This window comes from Physella acuta, unplaced genomic scaffold (assembly GCF_028476545.2).
Source record: "Physella acuta isolate Inbredline_101_S28 unplaced genomic scaffold, ASM2847654v3 ptg000792l, whole genome shotgun sequence".
In the NCBI taxonomy this organism is placed as follows: Eukaryota; Metazoa; Mollusca; class Gastropoda; family Physidae; genus Physella; species Physella acuta.
The window spans coordinates 543,795-570,823 of NW_026732310.1; the positions used below are offsets into that span (position 1 = coordinate 543,795).

At 36.8% G+C, this 27,029-nt stretch overlaps 1 protein-coding gene across 1 annotated transcript; it reads right to left on the minus strand.

The window, feature by feature from the left end:
- Nucleotides 1–1,193: 1,193 nt before the first annotated feature.
- LOC131950947 (NTF2-related export protein 2) lies at nucleotides 1,194–9,056 on the minus strand. The gene is made up of 5 exons (XM_059313159.1): nucleotides 8,994–9,056; nucleotides 2,548–2,626; nucleotides 1,995–2,081; nucleotides 1,742–1,889; nucleotides 1,194–1,371 (listed from the first exon to the last, which is right to left on the minus strand). The coding sequence occupies exons 2-5, from the start codon at nucleotides 2,548–2,550 to the stop codon at nucleotides 1,214–1,216; spliced, it is 396 nt and encodes a 131-aa protein (XP_059169142.1). The 5' UTR covers nucleotides 2,551–2,626; nucleotides 8,994–9,056; the 3' UTR covers nucleotides 1,194–1,213.
- Nucleotides 9,057–27,029: the final 17,973 nt, after the last annotated feature.

Genomic DNA, 27,029 nt, shown 5'->3' on the forward strand with positions numbered 1-27,029 from the left:
TTTTGAAAATCGATTTCTACTACCAATAATCAATACATACAAAGACTATTATCATACATGGCATAAACCTTTTCATCTGATGATTCTCATACTGGGCACCAACCTTCTGATTATCATACTGGGCACCAACCTTCTGATTCTCATACTGGGCACCAACCTTCTAATGATTCTCATACTGGGAACCAACCTTCTGATGATTCTCATACTGGGCACCAAACATGATGATTCTCATACTGGGCACCAACCTTCTGATGATTCTCATACTGGGCACCAAACATGATGATTCTCATACTGGGCACCAACCTTCTGATTCTCATACTGGGCACCAACCTTCTAATGATTCTCATACTGGGAACCAACCTTCTGATGATTATCATACTGGGCACCAACCTTCTGATGATTCTCATACTGGGCACCAAACATGATTCTCATACTGGGCACCAACCTTCTGATGATTCTCATACTGGGCACCAAACATGATGATTCTCATACTGGGCACCAACCTTCTGATGATTCTCATACTGGACACCAACCATCTGGTGATTCTCATACAGGGCACCAACCTCTGGTGATTCTCATACAGGGCACCAACCTTCTGGTTCTCATACAGGGCACACGTTTTAGGAGGTGGTCAAGTGCTATCACATACAACTGCCACTCCGAAGTTGTGGAGTTCAGGTCCATGCCTGAGCTAACTTATTCTAGAGGCTACCCAGATCTGATGTGTCAATGACAGGTATACTTGATAGCTTAAGTTTAAAGAAACATATGGACTCTACTTCACCTGCCACATGAAGTGTTCCAAATGGTTGATTATTAGTCCATGTTTTGTTAGCATTTGTACAAAGATGTTCAGCCATGTTGATGTCATCATTAGCTTAGTTTTTGGTCTTAAAAAAAAAGTCTAGTTTTCACATGACACAATGTTAGCAATGTATGGCTCCTGACACTCAGCAATGTATGGCAACTGACATCAATGTATTGTTACTGACAACAATGTATGGCTCCTAACAACAGTGTATTGTTACTGACAGATGTTGTCTTCCTGATACAGCTGACCCGGTTAGCTCCCTTTGTATTAACATTACGCAGACAAAACTGAAGCCTGATTTAAATTACCAGTTACATATGTAACCAAAATAATTTCATTGATTTAAAATACAGACTAGCTAATTACAGAAACACTGATGAAAGTGTGATTCATATCACATTTTTATTCCAGAAACCTAAAATTTTCAGTAACAATTTTCCATTTATTTTCATGTGCAGATAAAATAAAAGTATGAAAAAAAGCTTTGGCTTCTGAACCTTTAAACTTTACTTTTCCAAAAAAGTTGACAATTATTGAATTGCTACCATCAGCTACAACATCTGAAAAATAAATAATTTAATTAGCCAAAAGTTTTTTAAAACAATATGCAAAGCACATATGCAAGGGAAATAACTCAATATGAAAGAATTTCTCCAAATAGCATGAATTCATTTAATTAAGAAAAGGATATTTAACAATATTTATTAGTTTAAAATAGACTTTTATGATAAAACCATAAAAAATAACACATTCAACATCTGAACTACCAGGAAGAATAGCTCAAGTATCTATTCCTTCAACATGAAGCTTTACCTGGAAGAATGGCTTGGGTATCTATTCCTCCAAAATGAAGCTTTACCTGATTATCTATTCCTTCTAAACAAAATCTGACCAAGAAGAATGGCGATTCCTTCAAAAACAAAACTTTACCTGGAAGAATGGCTTGGGTATCCATCCCTTCTATGTGAAACTCTGATGAAGGCAATGTGTCAAAAAATTTCATTATTTCATCTGCACCCGTAACAGCGTGTCCATTCCAAACTAAGTTAGCTTTATCTTGATAGATTCTGACGATTGCCTGGTTTAAAAAAAAAAAAGTTAAAATGTTATTTTTAAGATGGTGTACCTGTGAACTGGTTAGGGACATGAACTCTTTATCCAACAAGTGAAAAGTGGAACTCACCTGTCTTCTTTTATCAAAAGTTTCAAAATATAATTTAGCAAACTCTTCAATTGCTATAGTGGCCTGGGAACTTAAAACTTTTATATCCTGCAAGAAATTAAAATGAACAAATAAAAGCAAATCTCATGTGGTTTCAATAGCTTTCATCTATGTGAAAATAATGTATTTAAGAAATGTACAGATCCAATTAGTGAATGGGTGAAACTAAAGTCACTTAAGAACCTAAAACAAACCAAGTTATCATCTTATAACTTAATCTTAATCTCTATGCTGCACTTCACAGGGATATCAGCTTTTCCTACTTCCAAGATATATATATATGTATATATTTGTATACATTAGAATATTTATTGTAAATAGAAAAAACTTACAGCTATCTGAGAAAATAAAATTTTAAATCCAATTAAAATTGTTCAACATAAAAAAGCCGAGACAAAAAATCATTTTATATTAAATTAAAATTACTAACCATTTTATATTAAATTAAAATTACCAACCATTTTATATTAAATTAAAATTACTAACCATTTTATATTAAATTAAAATTACTAACCATTTTATATAAAAAACTATTACACTTGGCGTAAATTGTCAACAAAGATTGTAGTGTAAGGTTGTCACCTCTTCAGAAACTGCAAATCATACATAGAACATTCTAATTAATTCATGTGGGCAAATTTTTGGGTGTTTGGTCATAAACCCACTAGACAAAAACCCCCCGCAATATAAACCCCCTGGACAAAAAAAACCAATTTAGGTTTATATAAGGATAAACCAAAGATGATGAGAACCAAAATTAATAATTAAAAACAAAATAAACTTTAGAAAAAACAGCGTTTCACTTTAACTTTCAAAAGAGAGATTGTGAGCGATGCCTCGCAAATACTGTATAATGGTGGGCTCATTAAAATTTTTAATAACAGTTAAATTCGAGCGCTACTATCAATATATATTTTTTTCTGTTTTGGTAAACAGTGTCCTGAATTTATCTGTGTACAATAAACCTCTTGGAGCAATTGTTCCTTTTTAATAAAGTCAATGAATTTCCAAATATTTGGGTGGCAACATCCCGTATTCGACTGGAAACTTCTGTGCCAGCCTTCAACTGAGTTGTTTATTTTTGGCATATGGTTTTCTGCAGGTTGACGCCTGATAATACGACGTTTGTGTGGAACCTAGGGCAGCTTGGCTGTGGCATCTTCAGTAATCGTAGTAATCGTCTGAGTGATGATCTGCTGGCTTCCATTTCTTCTACCAGTTGTTTCATCTGCTGCACTACTTTACACACTTCAAGTTGAGGTGGATCTGGTCCATGCGAATGTTCATTACAACGTCCAACAAACTGTTCACCATGAATCTTTATCTTAGCTTTGCATTCTGCCTTGTTCTGTCTTTTGGCACACTCAAATGGCACAACGCCGTTCGCCAAATCTTTTCGCTTGACATAAACATAGCCTTCAAAAATCACCTTTAAATTGCCTTTATTAGATTGAACGAACTCCATTCCAGAAATTATAAGACTTGTGGAGAAATAAATTTGATGTTATATTTATGCTTTTATGTAGAACTCTTTTGTTAGTCGTTAAAAAAATTACATTAATTTAATTTAATTTCGTTTTTTTTTTGTTCTCATCATCGTTATTATTTCCTTCTATAAACTGCAATTGGGGGTTATTATCCAGGGGGTTTAGGTCCAGGGTTTTTTTGACAGGGAGCCAAATTTTTGTTTCTACATAATCCCACAAGTCACTTGGTAGTTCATTTTAGTTTACAATAAAACAGTTTTAATGAAGGTAAATTACTATCTGTACATCAATAATAATACTGTAATGAAGAGTTAGAGAAGTCTGTGGCTGATCTACTTTTTTTATCCTCCTGTATCTAATTTTTATAGTAATTTAAATCTAAAAAAAAAGGAACTTTTAATACTAGATGATTTAAAATTACAAATGTACCTGTGAAGAAACCAGATTAGCCACACTAATGAATTTTAACAATAAAAGTTGAGTAATCACATACATCTAACACACATGATTAATAATTATGTTAATTTTATGAGTTGTATCCCTTTATTGTGAGATAGCAACTAAGCATTCAGAAATTGTAAGTTGGGTTGAAGGAAGTAGAAAACCAATCAAATGATCAGATCATTTTTATTCTAAATATTCCTAAAATATTCAACAATTTGGTTTTTACAATGCCATATTGTAAATCTAGTTGAAAAAATAAAAACAAATTACATTCAATTTTAAAATTATAAGAAATAGCAAAAACACATACTAAATAAGTTGCTATATATAATAAAATGTTTATTACACTACAGTCGGAAAGTGCTTTATTGAAGATTAAAACAAACAGGCCAAATGCTTCGAATCTAAATACTGAAAGACAGCACAATATATGAATATGGAAATTTCCAACATTGTTTTTTGAGGCACTTTCTGGTGCCACAAACACTTGACATTTGGCACAGCCCTGGTAGAAAAATGGGGTCAAACTGACCAGAGCTAAAATTAAATAAATCTGATTTTAAAAGAATTTGGTACTTTTATGGTTAACTGGGAGAGGGGGTGTTGTTACTATCTTTTTCATTGACATTAATAATTCATGCGGCCATAAGGAAAAATTATGGTCAACCTCTCACGAGTGACCACCTGATATATTGATATACATTTTTAAAAAGTCATCAATACCACCCCATGAAACTTCCCGAGATTATTTTTAATATGGTTTTTCATTGTTAAAATGAAAATTATAGTCTACTGTTCAGTAGATTGAAGTTCACATTTTGTTTACCCTACTCGTATCAATATATATATATATATATATATATATATATATATATATATATATATATATATATATATATATATATATATATATATATATATATATATATCTTTTACATCTCTCAAGAGCTTTACCAATTAATAAGATCTAAACATAATCTACTGACACATAATTTTTGAATTACATAAATTAAAGAAAACATTCTTGAAAAGTATTTTTACATTTTGAGCATTCTATGATAATTTTAAGTATATATCCTTCTATAAAAGATATAAACATGAGTAACCGATACATTAATTGCATTTAGATTTACATATGATAAACAAGATATATTTCAAAGTCTTATTACATTCTGAGAATGAATATCATTCACAAATATAATATACGAGCCGACCCGCGGCGTATCATACGCCGCTATTTAAGTTGTTTTATTTTCTTCTTTTCAGTAATTCACAATTTGTGAATTCGACAGTACCACTGTTGTCACAGAAAATATTTGCTTTAAAACACTATCAGTAAGTCGTTAAGGACGATACCCCCCCCCCGGTGAAAGCAGCCTCCTCTTAGCTACCTCCCCTAAGTTTAAAATCATTTCAAACTAAATTCATAGCTCCTTTTATGTCAAAGGGGTGAGATAATCATCAAAAGAACAAAGTCAAAAGCTGCCGGCATTATCGCCCACATGCAACAAGGTGGAAGAGACAATGTTAGTTGCGATCCTTATAAGGTGGACAATTGGGTCCACGCGACTGGAGATAGGTGGCGTTACCACCATATTACGCAAAGAAATCAAAGAAACCGAATGAAGTAGACCGATCACGTGCCTTGACTGGACTACATGTTAAATACCGACAAACTTTGAATTATATTTTAGTTTCATCCATTGCGAATTGCGTGAAAAAAGTGTATACTATATTCGTTGGATTCATTAATTCTGTTGTGATTTTGATACAAGTGTGCCAAAATTGGTAAGTTTTTTTTTTGTGTGTGTGTAAACTTGCCCCTGTGATTTCCCTATATAAGGACCAATATATCGTCAACAAATAATTGGTTACATCGTGTGTATTATTTTATCCTATTGTATGTACCTAAGAATATTTATGAGAAACTTAAACAGTCGTATATAATTACATATTTTAGATATTAAACATGTCTGTAATTGTAGTTTGTTGTTTTATAAAACTTGTCGGCCTTTTGTCTTGTCGGCCTTTTGTCTTGTCAGCCTTTTGTCTTGTCGGCCTTTTGTCCGTGTCTGCCTTTTCTCCGGATCCCCTGTTCGAGATAGTAAATTTGCTATTAAAAACAGCAGCCATTTTAAGAAAATGTTATTTAGAGTAGCTTCCCTTTCATTTCTATTCGTATGAAAATGTATTTAAATATGATTGTCTTGTTGTATAGTCCGTCCTACAAAGCATTTTTTTTTTAATTCTGCCCTTTAAAAACTAATTTCCTAACAAACAACTTCATTAATTCTAGAAGTATTGTGAGATGCAACTTGTATCCATATATAAAATCAGGTTTTTTTGTACTAATGTTTATTTGATCTTACTATTACTTTATAGTTTGAGTTTTTTTCTTATTGTTTGATGTTCACTATTTTCATTTCAGTTTTTTCTTTTCATCAATTAGTGATTCTATCGTAGCTTATGACATTTTTTTTACTTCTCTTTACCTTAATTAAACCACAACCTTCGTCATATTTTTGTTGTCAATGTCACAACAAGTCATAATGTAAAAAACTACACTCTGCCTTATCTAAGATCTCTTACCATCAGTGGCGTAGGCAGGGGGGGGGGGGGGGGGTTAACCCCCCATAGACCCCTCAGTATATATATATTAGACCCCTCAGTATATATATATATATATATATATATATATATATATATAGTTTGAGGGGGTGCAAATCGAAAGTTTGAGGGGGGTTGCTATATATATAATGCTGGAATAAATTTGAACCCCCCCCCCCCAACCATGAGACGATCCTGGCTACGCTACTGCTAACCATAATTTTTGACAATAAATGTTTGTCATCATTTATATATACTGAGAGACAAAATGTATTATCCACCAGCTTCCCTCGAAAAACATCATCTAAAAATTTCATTATGGTCGATCGCAAGTCTCCACCTGTCAGACACATTTTGGTTATCCTTTGCTGTTCCTTTGTTGTCAAAATGTCAATATCAAATGCCCAAATGAGTGATATAAATGATGTCTCATATGATTTGCTACGGGAGTGAGTGAAGATTTGTGACGTCAACTCAGGCGCTCCGCAATTTATGACGTGTCGGTCTCATGAAAGGAGGTGAAAGGGGGAAAATACCTACGTGTTTGATAGAGAACCTCTATAATGCTTTGTTCAATCAAAATAACGACAAATATGCATTAGTATACGTATACCTTGCTCAAAACGAATCATCATAAATGTTGCAAGCCTGTTAGTTGAAGACATTTGGCAAAACGGCCTCAACACATTATCCCTGTCAATAAGGCTTGCCACCAAATGCCTGCCGACGATTAAGCAGCGTCTAATGCTGGGCGTTAGGAATACAGCCATTAGCATGGGCCGCGTTAGAGCACCAGTAGGCTATCGCGCTTTGTAAGATGACGTAATTACTTTAATTAAGTTTCGCGAAAATTTAGTAATGTTCCATCGTTTGAGGAAATTTATTTTCTTTGACTTAAATTGAAATATCATGTTGACTGTCTGGCTCTTAATTTCCGAATATCACTTTTAATGTATCAAGATTCAGAACTATAATTTACTTTAATATAAGTGTCATCTTATCGTTTATTGTTTTATAAAGCGCAGAGCAGCTTCAAAATCGGACGGCCATCCTGTTTTCACTAAGCCTCTTTTGGAGCTTAATATGGGTAGTCTAGTTCTATACGGTGAGAGCTTAATACATTTTTAAAGGGCCGAAAATCAAGACAAGCAAGCTTGCAGAGATAACCACATATGTTTAAATGGACGAGAGATAGATGTGTAAGTACAGTTCCCTTTCAAACATGACGGTCTATAGGGCAAGTGAAGTAGAGTTCACTTGTTTCGGTGACCTTGGCATATGAAGAGAAAGATTGGTCAGCACTATGCCCAGCCACCTTTACTTTCCCTAACGTGAGTTAGGTACCCATCAGAGTTGGGTGGGCTCAAAGACTGTCTACTGATTTGAACCCGGATTCGAACTTGAGACTTACGGGTTAGCAGTCCAGCTCTCTACTGCTAGACCACTCCGTCCCATAGATGTGTTAGGGGCTGTTTAATTGAACACCAACATATGTTATCAAATTAAACGTCGCATAAGTGTCAAAACGGTAGTTCTTGTTTTTTTTCCTATAAAATTAGCCTAACGGTCGGCGGTACCGGTACATGACGTCACTCGCGAGCGTTAACTCGGTGACGATGTGCTAAGTGGGGGAATGAAAAGGTGGGGTTCAAGAAATTCAACTCAGCATGCTTTTTACATTTCTTGACCCTTCTTAATAGTTCTATCGTCCCCACTGAGAAAATGGATCACCAATGAATAAAGCGTCATACTTCTACAGCTGGTCTTTCTCCCACAACCATCCGATGTTTTTACGAAACACCTGACCCGTCTCCAAATCACATCGCTGAGTTCTACTGAACCTCTCCCCACCACAAATCACAATTTCTATCTGAAACAATATGTTCATATGTTTGTTTTGTAATAATGCATGCTTGTCATTACTATCTTAAGAGCGACGTCTTTTATGAGCGATCTAATATTGATTTGATTACTGCAAAAAAAAGTGTTCAAAAGTTCGACCTTCCAACAATTGTTGTGGTCTTGGATGCACACTACTAAGTCTGAAAAGGTCTATTAGTCATTCATTTCAACTATATTGAAAAAAAAAAGAAAAATTACTATACAGTAGGCCTACAGGCAAATATTAAAATAATACAAAACAACAATATTAAACCACAAAATCAACACAAAAGACATGCAAATAGACAATTTCTCAAGGGAAACTACTATTGTTTATGAAACATGGCTGCTGCTTGTATTTAATTTACTCATTGAGTCATTCTAGATCTAGCTACGTTGGAATTTACGACGCTAAACTAAGATTTTACCTAGACTCTATTTAGATTTACTAGCCTATTTGTTGATAATTTTCTGTCAATTAAACGTAGGGCCCTAAAATTAATTTAAAACATTAATTTAATCTCTAGATTTTTTTACAAACCATATTTTTTCGAAACAGGGATCTGCCAATTTTTAAATTTAAAAGCGGTAGTTCTAAATGTCGCAAACTTAGTCGTCTAAAGATTCTAAATGCACAGTAAATAACCATCAAATAAGCTGGATTTTTATAATACAATTTCTGTTTCATTGTATTTAATAGGTCGACTCTATTTAGTTTTCTAGATATACTTAAATACTAGATCTCTAAATACTATTCGTTGTTGGTTTTCTTTACAATCTCGCCGTGCAGATTTAAAATTAGATGTAGTAAATAATCTAAAATCAAGTGTAAGCAGTTTTGTGTAGGCCAATTGTTAATATTAATTTTAATATTAATAATATATTGTTTTTTTTATCTTTGTGTGATAAATATTATTGAGCTTGTAAAATTGAATGGGCTCATTCGTCTATAAACTAATAGCAATTAGAATCTAAATGCATTTATAATATGTCTATAATACTAGAACTAGTACTGACAGTAGCGTAGCGAGGGGGGGGGGGGGGGGGCGGGGCGGGGGGGGGGACATATGTCCCCGGGCGCAGACCTTAGGGGGCGCCAAAATGGGTTGGAAAAATAAATTGAAAGGTTGAGGGGGGTGCAAATCGAAAGTTTGAGGGGGGGGTGCAAATGGAAATCTCGAGGGGGGTGCAAATCGAAACTTTGAGGGGGGGGGGGGGTGCAAATCGAAACTTTGAGGGGGGTGCAAATCGAAATCTTGAGGGGGGGGGTGCAAGTCGAAAAGTTTGTCCCGGGCGCCGGGAAGGGTCGCTACGCCTCTGAGTACTGAATTTGGATAGCTAAATCGATTTGTTCTTGGGAAAGGGGGGGGCGGGGTAGATGATGAATTAGGCCTTAAGATCAGCTAAAAGTCTTAACTTTATCTAACGACCGTCGACTTCTTACATTACAAAAGGTTGCTGTTTTTTTTTTATTCGAATAGATATTACAAAATGAAAATTGTAGTTTCTCTACAAATCCTAATGTGAATTAAAGGCAAGTAATTTAGTTGGGAATCGACGCTCATATTAACATGTGTTATCTACCTTCCATTCCCGCACCTAGACGTTTCTATAGAGTAGGCCAAGCAGAGGAAACGGCGAAGCGTAGAATGAGCTAATTCGCTGAGGAATATTTCTTAATTCTAATCCCAGTCATAACCCTAACATGAAACTAACCCTTACCTTAACTCTAACCCTAGATATAATCTGAGATCTAAAACCGATATTTCCTAATTGGATTAAGTTTAATGTAAGAAACAGGTTTATGGTCCATTTTCAACGAGAGGGGGTTAATTTCACACTCTAGTTTTGGGCGGGGGTGGGTAACGTACACGTGGGTACTGTCCTGCTGTCGTATATTGAATACATTGTAATTTTTTTTTAATTTAGCATTTCCAACTTACCTGTAAAAAAATGGGGGGGGGGGGGGGGGGATCCCATACAATACTACCACAGATTGATCATAAAGTCTTTTACCTTATTCCTCTTTAGGTTTAGGTTAAAGTTTTTATTTTATTTACTGTTTATTTAAACAACACTGAAGATATTTTCAAAACGTATTTTTTGCAACGTGTCTGCTCCTTTATTTATAAGGAAAAACTATCCAGTCTGTATTGTTTGTTATATTATAGACCATCGTGAACTACTGATTCTTTTTAAACGGTCGTTCAGCTGTACAATCTCATTATTTGAACAGTAGTGTCAAAACGTACGGAAACCTCTGTCTACATTTACGAAACCACTTTCCCTGTTGCTTTATACAGCTATTGTATGTCATTCAGCAAGCAGTGGAATAAAATAAAATTAATTGCTACTCTAACCGTGTGGTACACTAATGTGAGAATTGTCTGAACTTGGACGAGAAGTTAATATCGTCTTATGGATACGTTAGAACCAGTTTTACGCCATTGCTAATATGAAGACTAAGTAGCAATATGGTGTAGGCTACATCGCTACGGAATGAAAATCTTGCCTCTTCTTTCAGTTTGAAACTGAAGCTTATCAGCGGCAGTTTAAAATATGTTGACACACAATTTGTGCCATGTAGGCTAATTCTGGTCAGAGTTTCTTCCAGGCATCTCTTCGAAGAAAGTCTACCGTCCCCCCGCCCCCCCCCCCCCCCAACGAAATGGAATTTATATGGAAAACATAAACTTTTAACAGTGTCGTCCCCCCCCCTCCCGAAAACTTCAAGTGCCCCCCCCCCCCCCCCCCCGGGAGAAAAAGACTGGAAGAAACACTGATTCTGGTACATATTCATTTTTAGCTTCTTTCCGATACATCCGTTATTTGTATTTTATTTAACAAGTTTACTTGAGATTATAAATACCATGCGAAAGCATTTCTTTTGTAGTTGCTTTGATTTAAACAAAAAATTCTCGCTCTGCTCATTTAGTCCAGCAATGAAACGTATGAAAGTTCACACACTTTTAGCTCACAGTCTCATTTAGTAGAACGTGGCTTACTCGATGAAAATTACAAAACGGCGTTCCGAACATTCTACCTTGTAGGATTTTTTTTCAAAAATATTTTTTTTCTTCTCCAACAAGCGTCTACGACTGACCTTCGGCTCTATGGGCCTTTGAAATTGATTGTGTGACCTATAGGCCTTCTCTACACAAATGCTTCTAAAATTGATTGTATGACCTATAGTTTTACACTCTATTTAAATGCTTCTAAAATTGATTGTATGATCTACAGACCTACACTATACACAAATGCTTCTAAAATTGATTGTATGATCTACAGACCTACACTATACACAAATGCTTCTAAAATTGATTGTATGATATACAGACCTACACTATACACAAATGCATCTAAAATTGATTGTATGATCTACAGACCTACACTATACACAAATGCTTCTAAAATTGATTGTATGATTTCAACTTTGCTGTTAAGACAATTCTATTTGCAAAAAATTTGACACCTACGTGTCGACCTGTTAGCAGCATTATGAAAAGGCTAATCCAAGCATCTTGAACTATTTGTGAATGTAATTATTGCAACATGCGCTTCTTCATGGCAATTATACTTATTGCTTTATCTGTGCCAAGTTTTGTTTTTCTCGATTTACCGTATTTCTGTACATAAATAAAAAGTAGCTTGTGTACATTATGATGTGGTTTGTATATATTGCTGCCTATAATGTAACCTATAATGTGGTCGTTTACATGACAGGACGGTGGCTTTTGTCAATAGCTGTGGTAAACTGTTACATGAAAGATGTCATTGTAATTTAGAACTAGTATCTTAGAACTTGCTACATTTGTTCACTTGTATCTTAGAACTTGCTACGTTTGTACACGTGTATCTTAGAGCTTGCAACATTTGTACAAGTGTATCTTAGAACTTGCTACATTTGTTCACTTGTATCTTAGGACTTGCTACGTTTGTACACGTGTATCTTAGAGCTTGTGTATCTTAGAGCTTGCAACATTTGTACACGTGTATCTTAGAACTTGCAATATTTGTAGAGTTTTATCTCGAAACTTACATAACAAATTTACTAGTACTTTGAAACAAACACCATTTATACATCTGAATATTTAAGACTCTACTAATCGTGTAGCTACAAAGTTCCGACTAAAAAAGTGGCCTACACCTGCGTCATGTCGTTACCTGCCACCTCACCACACCAATGAAATTGTTTTGTTCGTGTCTCTACACAGTTGGGTGCCAACACACATCATTGCTTTGTTTTGTTCGTGTCTACACAGTTGGGTGCCAACACACATCATTGCTTTGTTTTGTTCGTGTCTCTACACAGTTGGGTGCCAACACACATCATTGCTTTGTTTTGTTCGTGTCTCTACACAGTTGGATGCCAACACACATCATTGCTTTGTTTTGTTCGTGTCTACACAGTTGGGTGCCAACACACAATTCACACATCATTGCTTTGTTTTGTTCGTGTCTACACACAGTTGGATGCCAACACACATCATTGCTTTGTTTTGTTCGTGTCTCTACACAGTTGTGTGCCAACACACAACATTGCTTTGTTTTGTTCGTGTCTACACAGTTGGGTGCCAACACACATCATTGCTTTGTTTTGTTCGTGTCTACACAGTTGGGTGCCAACACATCATTGCTTTGTTTTGTTCGTGTCTACACAGTTGGGTGCCAACACACATCATTGCTTTGTTTTGTTCGTGTCTACACAGTTCGGTGCCAACACACAATTCACACATCATTGCTTTGTTTTGTTCGTGTCTACACAGTTGGATGCCAACACACATCATTGCTTTGTTTTGCTATTTATACATATTCCATAGCCCTAGTCAGTTTTTGTATCTGTTGAGATAGTAGACGTATACTAGCTCCATATTGTTTGGTTATAATGCTGGGTTTCTTTCGATATTTTTCCAACAGGGTACTGCCCCCACCTAATGTAATGTCTGAAAAAATGCCCATGAATTTATTAGAGCTATTACTAAGTATTAGATTAAATCATAAGAGCTGTAGATCTTTAAACTATACTTTCAAAATATTTGAACCCACCCATAAAATAAAAATAGCTTTGAAATATCTTAAGTGACGGTTAAAAAAATAGCTTTGAAATATCTAAAGTGACGTCTAAAAAAATAGCTTTGAAATATCTAAAGTGACGGTTAAAAATAAAAATAGCATTTGAAATATCTAAAGTGACGGTTAAAAATAAAAATAGCATTTGAAATATCTAAAGTGACGGTTAAAAATAAAAATAGCATTTGAAATATCTAAAGTGACGGTTAAAAATAAAAGTAGCTTTGAAATATCTAAAGTGACGGTTAAAAAAAAATTCCGACTGAGTTAAAGGGCAGGGCGAAATTTGTCTTGTTAAAAGCTGGAGCCAAAAGAAAGAAACGCCAAGCGAATAAAAACTCAGTTCTAGAATCTACAGGTACACGTAAACAGACAGGGAAGGTAAACATGGAAATATTTTTTACGAAGAACAAACTTAGTTTATTCGCCAAATATGGTAGAGTCTACACGTATCTGAATATTCTGAATCAGTGAAAACTTAAGAACAATCGCTTCTTGAATCCCTTGGCCATTTCAGCTTGCTCTAGTTTTGCAGAAAGTTACATTTTCAGCCTGTTCTTGTTCTAATTGTGCTGACCATTATGTTTTCAGACTGTTCTAATTGTGCTGACCATTATGTTTTCAGACTGTTCTAATTGTGCTGACCATTATGTTTTCAGACTGTTCTAATTGTGCTGACCATTATGTTTTCAGACTGTTCTAATTGTGCTGACCATTATGTTTTCAGACTGTTCTAATTGTGCTGACCATTATGTTTTCAGACTGTTCTAATTGTGCTGACCATTATGTTTTCAGACTGTTCTAATTGTGCTGACCATTATGTTTGCAGACTGTTCTAATTGTGCTGACCATTATGTTTGCAGCCTGTTCTAATTGTGCTGACCATTATGTTTTCAGACTGTTCTAATTGTGCTGACCATTATGTTTGCAGACTGTTCTAATTGTGCTGACCATTATGTTTTCAGCCTGTTCTAATTGTGCTGACCATTATACTTGCAGACTGTTCTAATTGTGCTGACCATTATGTTTGCAGACTGTTCTAATTGTGCTGACCATTATGTTTGCAGACTGTTCTAATTGCGCTGACCATTATGTTTGCAGACTGTTCTAATTGTGCTGACCAATATGTTTGCAGACTGTTCTAATTGTGCTGACCATTATGTTTGCAGACTGTTCTAATTGTGCTGACCATTATGTTTGCAGACTGTTCTAATTGTGCTGACCAATATGTTTGCAGCCTGTTCTAATTGTGCTGACCATTATGTTTGCAGACTGTTCTAATTGTGCTGACCATTATGTTTGCAGACTGTTCTAATTGTGCTGACCATTATGTTTTCAGAATGTTCTAAATGTGCTGACCATTATGTTTTCAGACTGTTCTAATTGTGCTGACCAATATGTTTGCAGACTGTTCTAATTGTGCTGACCATTATGTTTTCAGACTGTTCTAATTGTGCCAATCTTCAAGTTGTCTAATACTGCTGAGTTGTGCAGTACTTTCTACAGTACAAAGTTTTTTCACCCTCCCCCCCCCCCCCCATACCACTGGCTGGTGCTAATAGAACGGCAGACAACTTGGCAGCCTTCTTTACCTTGCCACTCACACGCGTGCTATGCGCGTGCTTCATTACTCCCCACCCCCCCCCCCTCCGCTTACCTGAGACTTACCTGCGGGAGGACAGGGAGGTGAGGGAATGAAAGAATAAAACTTAAAAGGAATTTGGATTGAGTCAGCCTAGAGTAGATCAACAAAGATGAGCACACGTAGGGAAAATGTTGCAGCTCGTCATAGTTCTGTTGCTTGAAATATTTCAAATCTGGACAGCCAGACACGGAGACTTTTCTGGGGAATCAATTAGGGACGTTAGGGAAATCACATGTTTTTTTTTTTTACTTACGGCCCCATGTAACACCTGCAGATGACTGATCACTCTTAACTGATCAGTTGGCTGTTCCATCCATCTGACTGAAATACGGGCTGTTCCATCCATCTGACTGAAAATCTGGGCTGTTCCATCCATCTGACTGAAAATCTGGGTTATACTATGTGACTGAAATACGGGCTGTTACATCCATTACTTATTCTATGTGCTGTTCCATCCATTTAACTTAAAATATGGGTTGATCCATGTAATACTCAAGCTCTTAAGCGGAAACAGATCTAGCGATTTATATATTTTAGAGTGGAAGGTGGGTATTTATTATAATTACATTATGATTTGATCATAAATATCTACACGATTCACGAGGCATCAAAAGTTGTATATAGGTATTAAAATTACAAATATGTAAAAGATTTTCAAAAGGCTATCATTTTACGGTTGAGCCCTGTAGTACCCCTACAAGATCATTGTAGTACCCCTACAAAGCCTTGTTGTATCCCTCCAAACGCTTAAAAGAGTATTGAAGTACCCCTACAAATGCCCTGTACTACCCCTACAAATACCATGTAGTACCCTTACAAGAGCCCTATAGTACCCCAAATAAGAGCCCTGTAGTACCCCAAATAAGAGCCCTGTAGTACCCCAAATAAGAGCCATTTAGTACCCCAAATAAGAGCCCTGTAGTACCCCAAATAAGAGCCCTGTAGTACCCCAAATAAGAGCCCTGTAGTACCCCAAATAAGAGCCCTGTAGTACCCCAAATAAGAGCCCTGTAGTACCCCAAATAAGAGCCATTTAGTACCCCAAATAAGAGCCCTGTAGTACCCCAAATAAGAGCCCTGTAGTACCCCAAATAAGAGCCCTGTAGTACCCCAAACAAGAGCCCTGTAGTACCCCAAACAAGAGCCCTGTAGTACCCCAAACAAGAGCCCTGTAGTACCCCAAACAAGAGCCCTGTTAACTCATACAAGATCCATTGACAAGAGCCCAGTTGTACCCTCAAGCGCCTACTAAATTTCTGTCACAATAAACATGCACATAAAATAGTTTTTTGTTTCGGCATATTTTCAAGCAACATAAACTTGGGTGAAACATTTCTATTTAAGATATGCCAGGATTCCAAGCCAGAGCCTGTCTTTGATTTCTTGTTTCGAAATCCCAGATCGCAAGGTGCAGATAAGGTGCACATGCACCTTGCCAAAAAGTGCAAGCCTACGTGTGCACCGAATTGGAAATACACAGCTGACGTGTTTAGATAACTTTTGTTAACATTTTTACACTTTTTGTTAACATTTTGAAATTTCTCTTATGACATGTTTTTATATATTTGATCTAGTCTATACACGCGTGAATCCATTGAACAACATTCTGGTATATCAGAGCTAGCATTATAACTCACGGGTAGATTGTAAAACATGGGTGTACACAACAAAACGTTTAATTGTAGCACAAAGATGTACACAACAAGATGTACACAACAAGATGTACACAACAAGATGTACACATCAAGATGTACACAATATGATGTACACAACAAGATGTACACAACAAGATGTACACAACAAGATGTACACATCAAGATGTATACAACAAGATGTACACAATATGATGTACACAACAAGATGTACACAACAAGATGTACACATCAAGATGTATACAACAAGATGTACACAATATGAAGTACACAACAAGATGTACACAACAAGATGTACACAATAAGATGTACACATCAATATGTATACAACAAGATATACACATCAAGATGTATACAACAAGATGTATACAACAAGATGTACACAACAAGATGTACACAACAAGATGTACACAACAAGATGTATACAACAAGATGTATACAACAAGATGTACACAACAAGATGTACACAACAAGATGTACACAATATGATGTACACAACAAGATGTACACAATATGATGTACACAACAAGATGTACACAATATGATGTACACAACAAGATGTACACAATATGATGTACACAATATGATGTACACAACAAGATGTACACAATGAGATGTACACCCCCAATGTACACAGCAAGATGTACACAATAGGATATACACAACAAAGCTTTATGTAATCAAAGAACCAGGAAAGTGCTTAAGTACCTATGACGTAGCTTTGTAAGGAGCATTCGCTGTGCAAATGTCAAGGGCCATTTGACCTTGTAATCAGTTGAGTAGTGTAATATGTGTGGTGTTGTGTAATATGTGTGGTGGAGTAGTGTAATGTTTTTGGTGGAGTAGTGTAATATAGGTAGTGATGAGTAATGTTTGTGGTGGAGTAGTGTAATGTTTTTGGTGGAGTAGTGTAATATAGGTAGTAATGTGTAATGTTTGTGTTGGAGTAGTGTCATGTGTGTGGTGGAGTAGTGTAATGTTTGTGGTGGAGCAGTGTAATGTTTGTGGTGGAGTAGTGTAATATGGGTGGTGATGTGTAATGTTTGTGGTGGAGTAGTGTAATATAGGTAGTGATGTGTAATGTTTGTGTTGGAGTAGTGTCATGTGTGTGGTGGAGTAGCGTAATGTTTGTGGTGGAGCAGTGTAATGTTTGTGGTGGAGTAGTATAATGTTTGTGGTGGAGTAGTGTAGTGATTGTGGTGGAGTAGTATAATGTTTGTGGTGGAGTAGTGTAGTGTTTGTGGTGGTGTAGTGTAATATGGGTGGAGATGTGTAATGTTTGTGGTGGAGTAGTGTAGTGTTTGTGGTGGTGTAGTGTAATATGGGTGGAGATGTGTAATGTTTGTGGTGGAGTAGTGTAGTGTTTGTGGTGGAGTAGTGTAATGTTTTTGGTGGAGTAGTGTAATATGGGTGGAGATGTGTAATGTTTGTGGTGGAGATGTGTAATGTTTGTGGTGGAGTAGTGTAATGTTAGTGGTGGAATAGTGTAATATGGGTGGAGATGTGTAATGTTTGTGGTGGAGTAGTGTAATGTTAGTGGTGGAATAGTGTAATATGGGTGGAGATGTGTAATGTTTGTGGTGGAGTAGTGTAATGTTTGTGGTGGAGTAGTGTAATGTTTGTGGTGGAGTAGTGTAATGTTTGTGGTGGAGTAGTGTAATGTTTGTGGTGGAGTAGTGTAATGTTTGTGGTGGAGTAGTGTAATGTTTGTGGTGGAGTAGTGTAATGTTTGTGGTGGAGTAGTGTAATGTTTGTGGTGGAGTAGTGTAATGTTTGTGGTAGAGAAGTGTCATGTTTGTGGTGGAGTAGTGTAATGTTTGTGGTGGAGATGTGTAATGTTAGTGGTGGAGTAGTGTAATATGGGTGGAGATGTGTAATGTTTGTGGTGGAGATGTGTAATGTTTGTGGTGGAGTAGTGTAATATGGGTGGAGATGTGTAATGTTAGTGGTGGAATAGTGTAATATGGGTGGAGATGTGTAATGTTTGTGGTGGAGTAGTGTAATGTTTGTGGTGGAGTAGTGTAATGTTTGTGGTGGAGTAGTGTAATGTTTGTGGTGGAGTAGTGTAATGTTTGTGGTGGAGTAGTGTAATGTTAGTGGTGGAGTAGTGTAATGTTTGTGGTGGAGTAGTGTAATGTTTGTGGTGGAGTAGTGTAATGTTTGTGGTAGAGAAGTGTCATGTTTGTGGTGGAGTAGTGTAATGTTTGTGGTGGAGTAGTGTAATGTTTGTGGTGGAGTAGTGTAATGTTTGTGGTGGAGTAGTGTAATATGGGTGGAGATGTGTAATGTTTGTGGTGGAGTAGTGTAATATTTGTGGTGGAGTAGTGTAATGTTTGTGGTAGAGAAGTGTCATGTTTGTGGTGGAGTAGTGTAATGTTTGTGGTAGAGAAGTGTCATGTTTGTGGTGGAGTAGTGTAATGTTTGTGGTGGAGATGTGTAATGTTTGTGGTGGAGTAGTGTAATGTTTGTGGTGGAGTAGTGTAATGTTTGTGGTGGAGTAGTGTAATGTTTGTGGTGGAGTAGTGTAATGTTTGTGGTGGAGTAGTGTAATATTTGTGGTGGAGTAGTGTAATGTTTGTGGTGGAGATGTGTAATGTTAGTGGTGGAGTAGTGTAATATGGGTGGAGATGTGTAATGTTTGTGGTGGAGTAGTGTAATGTTAGTGGTGGAATAGTGTAATATGGGTGGAGATGTGTAATGTTTGTGGTGGAGTAGTGTAATGTTTGTGGTGGAGTAGTGTAATGTTTGTGGTGGAGTAGTGTAATGTTTGTGGTGGAGTAGTGTAATGTTTGTGGTGGAGTAGTGTAATGTTTGTGGTGGAGTAGTGTAATGTTTGTGGTGGAGTAGTGTAATGTTTGTGGTGGAGTAGTGTAATGTTTGAGGTAGAGAAGTGTCATGTTTGTGGTGGAGTAGTGTAATGTTTGTGGTGGAGATGTGTAATGTTAGTGGTGGAGTAGTGTAATATGGGTGGAGATGTGTAATGTTTGTGGTGGAGTAGTGTAATATTTGTGGTGGAGTAGTGTAATGTTTGTGGTGGAGTAGTGTAATGTTTGTGGTAGAGAAGTGTCATGTTTGTGGTGGAGTAGTGTAATGTTTGTGGTGGAGATGTGTAATGATTGTGGTGGAGTAGTGTAATATTTGTGGTGGAGTAGTGTAATGTTTGTGGTGGAGTAGTGTAATATGGGTGGAGATGTGTAATGTTTGTGGTGGAGTAGTGTAATATGGGTGGAGATGTGTAATGTTTGTGGTGGAGTAGTGTAGTGTTTGTGGTGGAGTAGTGTAATGTTTTTGGTGGAGTAGTGTAATATGGGTGGAGATGTGTAATGCTTGTGGTGGAGATGTGTAATGTTTGTGGTGGAGTAGTGTAATGTTAGTGGTGGAATAGTGTAATATGGGTGGAGATGTGTAATGTTTGTGGTGGAGTAGTGTAATGTTAGTGGTGGAATAGTGTAATATGGGTGGAGATGTGTAATGTTTGTGGTGGAGTAGTGTAATGTTTGTGGTGGAGTAGTGTAATGTTTGTGGTGGAGTAGTGTAATGTTTGTGGTGGAGTAGTGTAATGTTTGTGGTGGAGTAGTGTAATGTTTGTGGTGGAGTAGTGTAATGTTTGTGGTGGAGTAGTGTAATGTTTGTGGTGGAGTAGTGTAATGTTTGTGGTGGAGTAGTGTAATGTTTGTGGTAGAGAAGTGTCATGTTTGTGGTGGAGTAGTGTAATGTTTGTGGTGGAGATGTGTAATGTTAGTGGTGGAGTAGTGTAATATGGGTGGAGATGTGTAATGTTTGTGGTGGAGTAATGTAATGTTAGTGGTGGAATAGTGTAATATGGGTGGAGATGTGTAATGTTTGTGGTGGAGTAGTGTAATGTTTGTGGTGGAGTAGTGTAATGTTTGTGGTGGAGTAGTGTAATGTTTGTGGTGGAGTAGTGTAATGTTTGTGGTGGAGTAGTGTAATGTTTGTGGTGGAGTAGTGTAATGTTTGTGGTGGAGTAGTGTAATGTTTGTGGTGGAGTAGTGTAATGTTTGTGGTAGAGAAGTGTCATGTTTGTGGTGGAGTAGTGTAATGTTTGTGGTGGAGTAGTGTAATGTTTGTGGTGGAGTAGTGTAATGTTTGTGGTAGAGAAGTGTCATGTTTGTGGTGGAGTAGTGTAATGTTTGTGGTGGAGATGTGTAATGTTTGTGGTGGAGTAGTGTAATGTTTGTGGTGGAGTAGTGTAATGTTTGTGGTGGAGTAGTGTAATGTTTGTGGTAGAGAAGTGTCATGTTTGTGGTGGAGTAGTGTAATGTTTGTGGTGGAGTAGTGTAATGTTTGTGGTGGAGTAGTGTAATGTTTGTGGTAGAGAAGTGTCATGTTTGTGGTGGAGTAGTGTAATATGGGTGGAGATGTGTAATGTTTGTGGTGGAGTAGTGTAATGTTAGTGGTGGAATAGTGTAATATGGGTGGAGATGTGTAATGTTTGTGGTGGAGTAGTGTAATGTTTGTGGTAGAGTAGTGTAATGTTTGTGGTGGAGTAGTGTAATGTTTGTGGTGGAGATGTGTAATGTTAGTGGTGGAATAGTGTAATATGGGTGGAGATGTGTAATGTTTGTGGTGGAGTAGTGTAATGTTTGTGGTAGAGTAGTGTAATGTTTGTGGTGGAGTAGTGTAATGTTTGTGGTGGAGATGTGTAATGTTAGTGGTGGAGTAGTGTAATGTTTGTGGTGGAGTAGTGTAATATGGGTGGAGATGTGTAATGTTTGTGGTGGAGTAGTGTAATGTTAGTGGTGGAATAGTGTAATATGGGTGGAGATGTGTAATGTTTGTGGTGGAGTAGTGTAATGTTAGTGGTGGAATAGTGTAATATGGGTGGAGATGTGTAATGTTTGTGGTGGAGTAGTGTAATGTTTGTGGTGGAGTAGTGTAATGTTTGTGGTGGAGTAGTGTAATGTTTGTGGTGGAGTAGTGTAATGTTTGTGGTGGAGTAGTGTAATGTTTGTGGTGGAGTAGTGTAATGTTTGTGGTGGAGTAGTGTAATGTTTGTGGTGGAGTAGTGTAATGTTTGTGGTGGAGTAGTGTAATGTTTGTGGTAGAGAAGTGTCATGTTTGTGGTGGAGTAGTGTAATGTTTGTGGTGGAGATGTGTAATGTTAGTGGTGGAGTAGTGTAATATGGGTGGAGATGTGTAATGTTTGTGGTGGAGTAGTGTAATATTTGTGGTGGAGTAGTGTAATGTTTGTGGTAGAGAAGTGTCATGTTTGTGGTGGAGTAGTGTAATGTTTGTGGTGGAGTAGTGTAATGTTTGTGGTGGAGTAGTGTAATGTTTGTGGTGGAGTAGTGTAATGTTTGTGGTGGAGTAGTGTAATGTTTGTGGTGGAGATGTGTAATGTTTGTGGTGGAGTAGTGTAATATTTGTGGTGGAGTAGTGTAATGTTTGTGGTGGAGTAGTGTAATATGGGTGGAGATGTGTAATGTTTGTGGTGGAGTAGTGTAATATGGGTGGAGATGTGTAATGTTTGTGGTGGAGTAGTGTAATATGGGTGGAGATGTGTAATGTTTGTGGTGGAATAGTGTAATGTTAGTGGTGGAGTAGTGTAATATGGGTGGAGATGTGTAATGTTTGTGGTGGAGTAGTGTAATGTTTGTGGTGGAGATGTGTAATGTTAGTGGTGGAGTAGTGTAATATGGGTGGAGATGTGTAATGTTTGTGGTCGAGTAGTGTAATATGGGTGGAGATGTGTAATGTTTGTGGTGGAATAGTGTAATGTTAGTGGTGGAGTAGTGTAATATGGGTGGAGATGTGTAATGTTTGTGGTGGAGTAGTGTAATATGGGTGGAGATGCGTAATGTTTGTGGTGGAATAGTGTAATATGGGTGGAGATGTGTAATGTTTGTGGTGGAGTAGTGTAATATGGGTGGAGATGTGTAATGTTTGTGGTGGAATAGTGGAATATGGGTGGAGATGTGTAATGTTTGTGGTGGAGTAGTGTAATATGGGTGGAGATGTGTAATGTTTGTGGTGGAGTAGTGTAATATGGGTGGAGATGTGTAATGTTTGTGGTGGAGTAGTGTAATGTTAGTGGTGGAGTAGTGTAATGTTTGTGGTGGAATAGTGTAATATGGGTGGAGATGTGTAATGTTTGTGGTGGAGTAGTGTAATATGGGTGGAGATGTGTAATATTTGTGGTGGAGTAGTGTAATGTTTGTGGTGGAATAGTGTAATATGGGTGGAGATGTGTAATGTTTGTGGTGGAGTAGTGTAATGTTTGTGGTGGAGTAGTGTAATGTTTGTGGTGGAATAGTGTAATATGGGTGGAGATGTGTAATGTTTGTGGTGGAGTAGTGTAATATGGGTGGAGATGTGTAATATTTGTGGTGGAGTAGTGTAATGTTTGTGGTGGAATAGTGTAATATGGGTGGAGATGTGTAATGTTTGTGGTGGAGTAGTGTAATGTTTGTGGTGGAGTAGTATAATGTTTGTGGTGGAGTAGTGTACTGTTAGTGGTGGAGTAGTGTATTGTTGGTGGTGGAGTAGTATAATGTTTGTGGTGGAGTAGTGTACTGTTGTTTGGTATATACTGTTCCTTGTCATTATAAAAAAAAATCAATTAATATAGAATGACAAGAACTGCTAAAGGCAAGTTCGAAATGGAAAGATTGAAAAAATTTTATTAAATAAACCGGGAGTGATCTCCCCTAAACTTTCTCGAATATTCTTATATAACACTACGGGAAGTGGCACATCACGATATAGACATGAGTTTTTAATCCATTTTTAATTACTTAAACTTTTAAAATAGAATATAATCTCGTAAAAAAAGAATTGCCCACCAAGTGAACGAAAAAAAATTGTGTATAATAGTGCTGAATATTATTAGTACTTTATAAATTCATATGAGTTTTTTGAGAAATCGGAAATAGTTTAAATTACTAATTTCCGGTCAACGGAAATTGCTCAGAATTCGATATAAGGCAGATAATTAGATCTTTTATTTATAAATGAAATTTCATTTATCTATGTGAAACAGTGCTCAAGTTATAGGCTTTTGAAAAACAAAGACTAGAATAAGTTCCACTTCCGTTTACCGGAAGTCGCTGAAAAGTTGATACAGAACTACAAATTAAATATAATATTTATATATTATGAAATTTCATCAACCCAGCTATAACGGTACTCAAGTTATCGTATTCACAGACATACACACAGACAAACAGACATAATTACAAAGCCCAGTTTTTCCGACTCGATTACTCGATTAGAACGCTAAAGATTTTGATAAATCTACATTTATAATTTTTACCCGATTAAAATAAGTCCCCTATCCTCCGTATATGATGAAGTACTAAGGTGTAAATCGATGAAAACTGTCAAAATTTCATTTGATTTTTGTTCACGATTAGTCTTGAAAAGCTGGTTCCAAATGGTTCCAAACTTTGGTTGTCAGAAAGCATATTTTTCAACCAAACTTGAATATTTTATAACATTTATGTAATAAGTACAGAATTATTTCCGATTTCATTAAGGCTAGAAATAGTCAAAGAAATAATTACTAGTGATATAATAGTAATTTAGCTAACATTTTTAATTTGGATTAGTAGAGTCATGTGTTGCGGTGATTGGGGATGTTAAGTTATTTAATGTAAATAGAAAACTACGGTATACAACATAGATCACTATTGTGTATTTTTATCATGGAGAACAATTGTTCTGACTTTTAGTGTTTTACCCTCCTTGGCCATTCCGGTTGATTTCAAGTAGAGGTTGAGGGTAATTTTTGTAAATATTTGAATAAAAAAAATAATCCTAAACGGTTTTTCGTCGACTTTTATTCAATACAAATATATAAAATGAGTGTAATCGCTGGTTCCCAAACGGCTTTATTTGTTACAAATGTAACTATAATTTTATCGCTTGCCATATTTTAAAAAAGATTTTTAAAAAAATTTAGTATGGTTACATAGACTTTTCATGCCTATACTTTATACTCGAAAATAAAAATGAAAGAAAAAAAATTGAAAATTAACAACAGGAAATCTTTACTTGACTAATGTAGGAATCAGAAGTGTTATTTTTAGCGCAATTTCCATACTGGAATTGCGATTATTAATTCGTCATTTCTGGATGTGTGTCCGCAGCTTTACCGCAGCTTTAAGTCGTATCTCCTCCTCAACGAAGCAATATCGAGGACTAGTTTCAAAAGCAAATATGTCGAGGATGATTGTGGGCCAAAAAAATTCCCGGGATTCCTTCCTGGATTTCCCGGAAAAGCCAAAAAAAACCTCGAAAAATGCAGTTTTCGGACCATATCTCGGCAACCAGACCACTTATCGACTTAAAACATTTACCAATCGATTCGTGCCATAATTTAGAACAATATTGCCGAAGAAAGTTTTCAAAAATATCATTTCGTTCGGTCACAAATTTAAAAAAAAAAAATTACATTATACATAATACACTACAGTACTATATAGCAATATAGAGAGCGCGACAACTAAATACTCCCTACACGTCCGCATATTTTTTAAAATCTCGTTAATAAATATTTTTTCTATTTTGTTTTGAATTATTAAAACTACTTGTGTTGCCTTATTTATTTGCTGAATATATGATTTATCTCGATTTAAAATTGTTATGGATAACATAAGGAAATTGCGCTTAAATTGTCACTAGACTTTTTATTAACTTGTTTTAAATATTTTTGGAGGCAGAAAATGCAGGAATTGCATTTTAAATTGCACTTAATTTTCTGTCTAAACATTAACCTTATCCTAAAGCTAACAAAGGTGCCGGAATGAACTGGCGAGAAATCGTATACTACACTCAGAGTTTCTTCCAGGCATCTCTTCGGGGGGGGGGGGGGGGGGGGGGGGGGCGAAATCAAATTTATATAATTTATATAGAAAATATATACTTTTAACAGTGTCCGCCCCCCCCCCCCCCCCCCGAAGAAAGTTTACCGCCCCCCCCCCCCCGAAAATTTCAAGTGCCCCCCCCCCCCCCGGAGAAAAAAGTCTGGAAGAAACACTACACTCAGACTGTTTACTATTGGGTGACTAGGAAGTTGTTGAAATATAGATGTATTTTATACATTGACGACCCATTTCAGGCATTACAAAAGTTGTCTAGGTATTCTATAGAGTGCCGGATTTGACACTTTGCCGGAAACAAACATAATTTTAAAAAATAAATAAATACTTCCGAATCATTTTAATAAATTCATATATATATATATATATATATATATATATATATATATATATATATATATATATATATATATATATATATATATGTCTATACTAAGCTTCAAATATTCTAAAGACAAAACCATACTTAATCTTTTTTTAATGAGATATAATTGGCCACACTTGTTTTTTCCTCGCCTCCCCCTCTTAAAACCCCAGCAAAAAGTGTTTGATCAGCTGTATTGTTATTCTGGTAGAAGGAAGTCTCGTTTTGCTGATCTCGGTATTTAGAGCTTTCACCTGTGTAAGAATATCGCAGTGAACAGTATCGTGTTTTTTCTTGCTTTCGTCACCAATTAAAGCTACACGGCTAAAATATGGGGAGAACCATCGAGTAGGAGGATAACAGATAACATATAGACATTTTGTTAGTTAGGTTGGCTGGCCGGGTTGTCTCTTCACGGGTTGGCCAGGTTGTCTCTTCACGGGTTGGCCAGGTTGTCTCACCACGGGTTGGCTGGCCAGGTTGTCTCATCACGGGTTGGCCAGGTTGACTCACCACGGGTTGGCCAGGTTGACTCACCACGGGTTGGCCAGGTTGATTCACCACGGGTTGGCTGGTCAGGTTCTCTCACCACGGGTTGGCCAGGTTGTCTCACCACGGGTTGGCCAGGTTGTCTCACCACGAGTTGGCCAGGTTATCTCACCACGGGTTGGCCAGGTTGTCTCACCACGGGTTGGCTAAGCCAGTTAGTTTGGAACAGACAAAAGCTGGGTGTACACTAATGGCAAAATCTGTTGACGTAACTTGGGATAATATTTGCCTCGTAAACCTGTGCCATCTTAGCTCCAGGCTCAGATTGTGTTGGGGTGGGGAGGGGGGGGGGGGTAGTTTGATAGGAGGGGAGGGAAGGAGAATGAGGAGGTAAGGAAAATCTGGACCATTTTTTACCTCGTGGCATCGAAGTTCTCCTGAGAGGTAAATTTCCCCGTTCCCCACCCCACCCCAGCCCCCCACCCACCCCACTCCTCTCAGCCAAACCTTTCCGTTG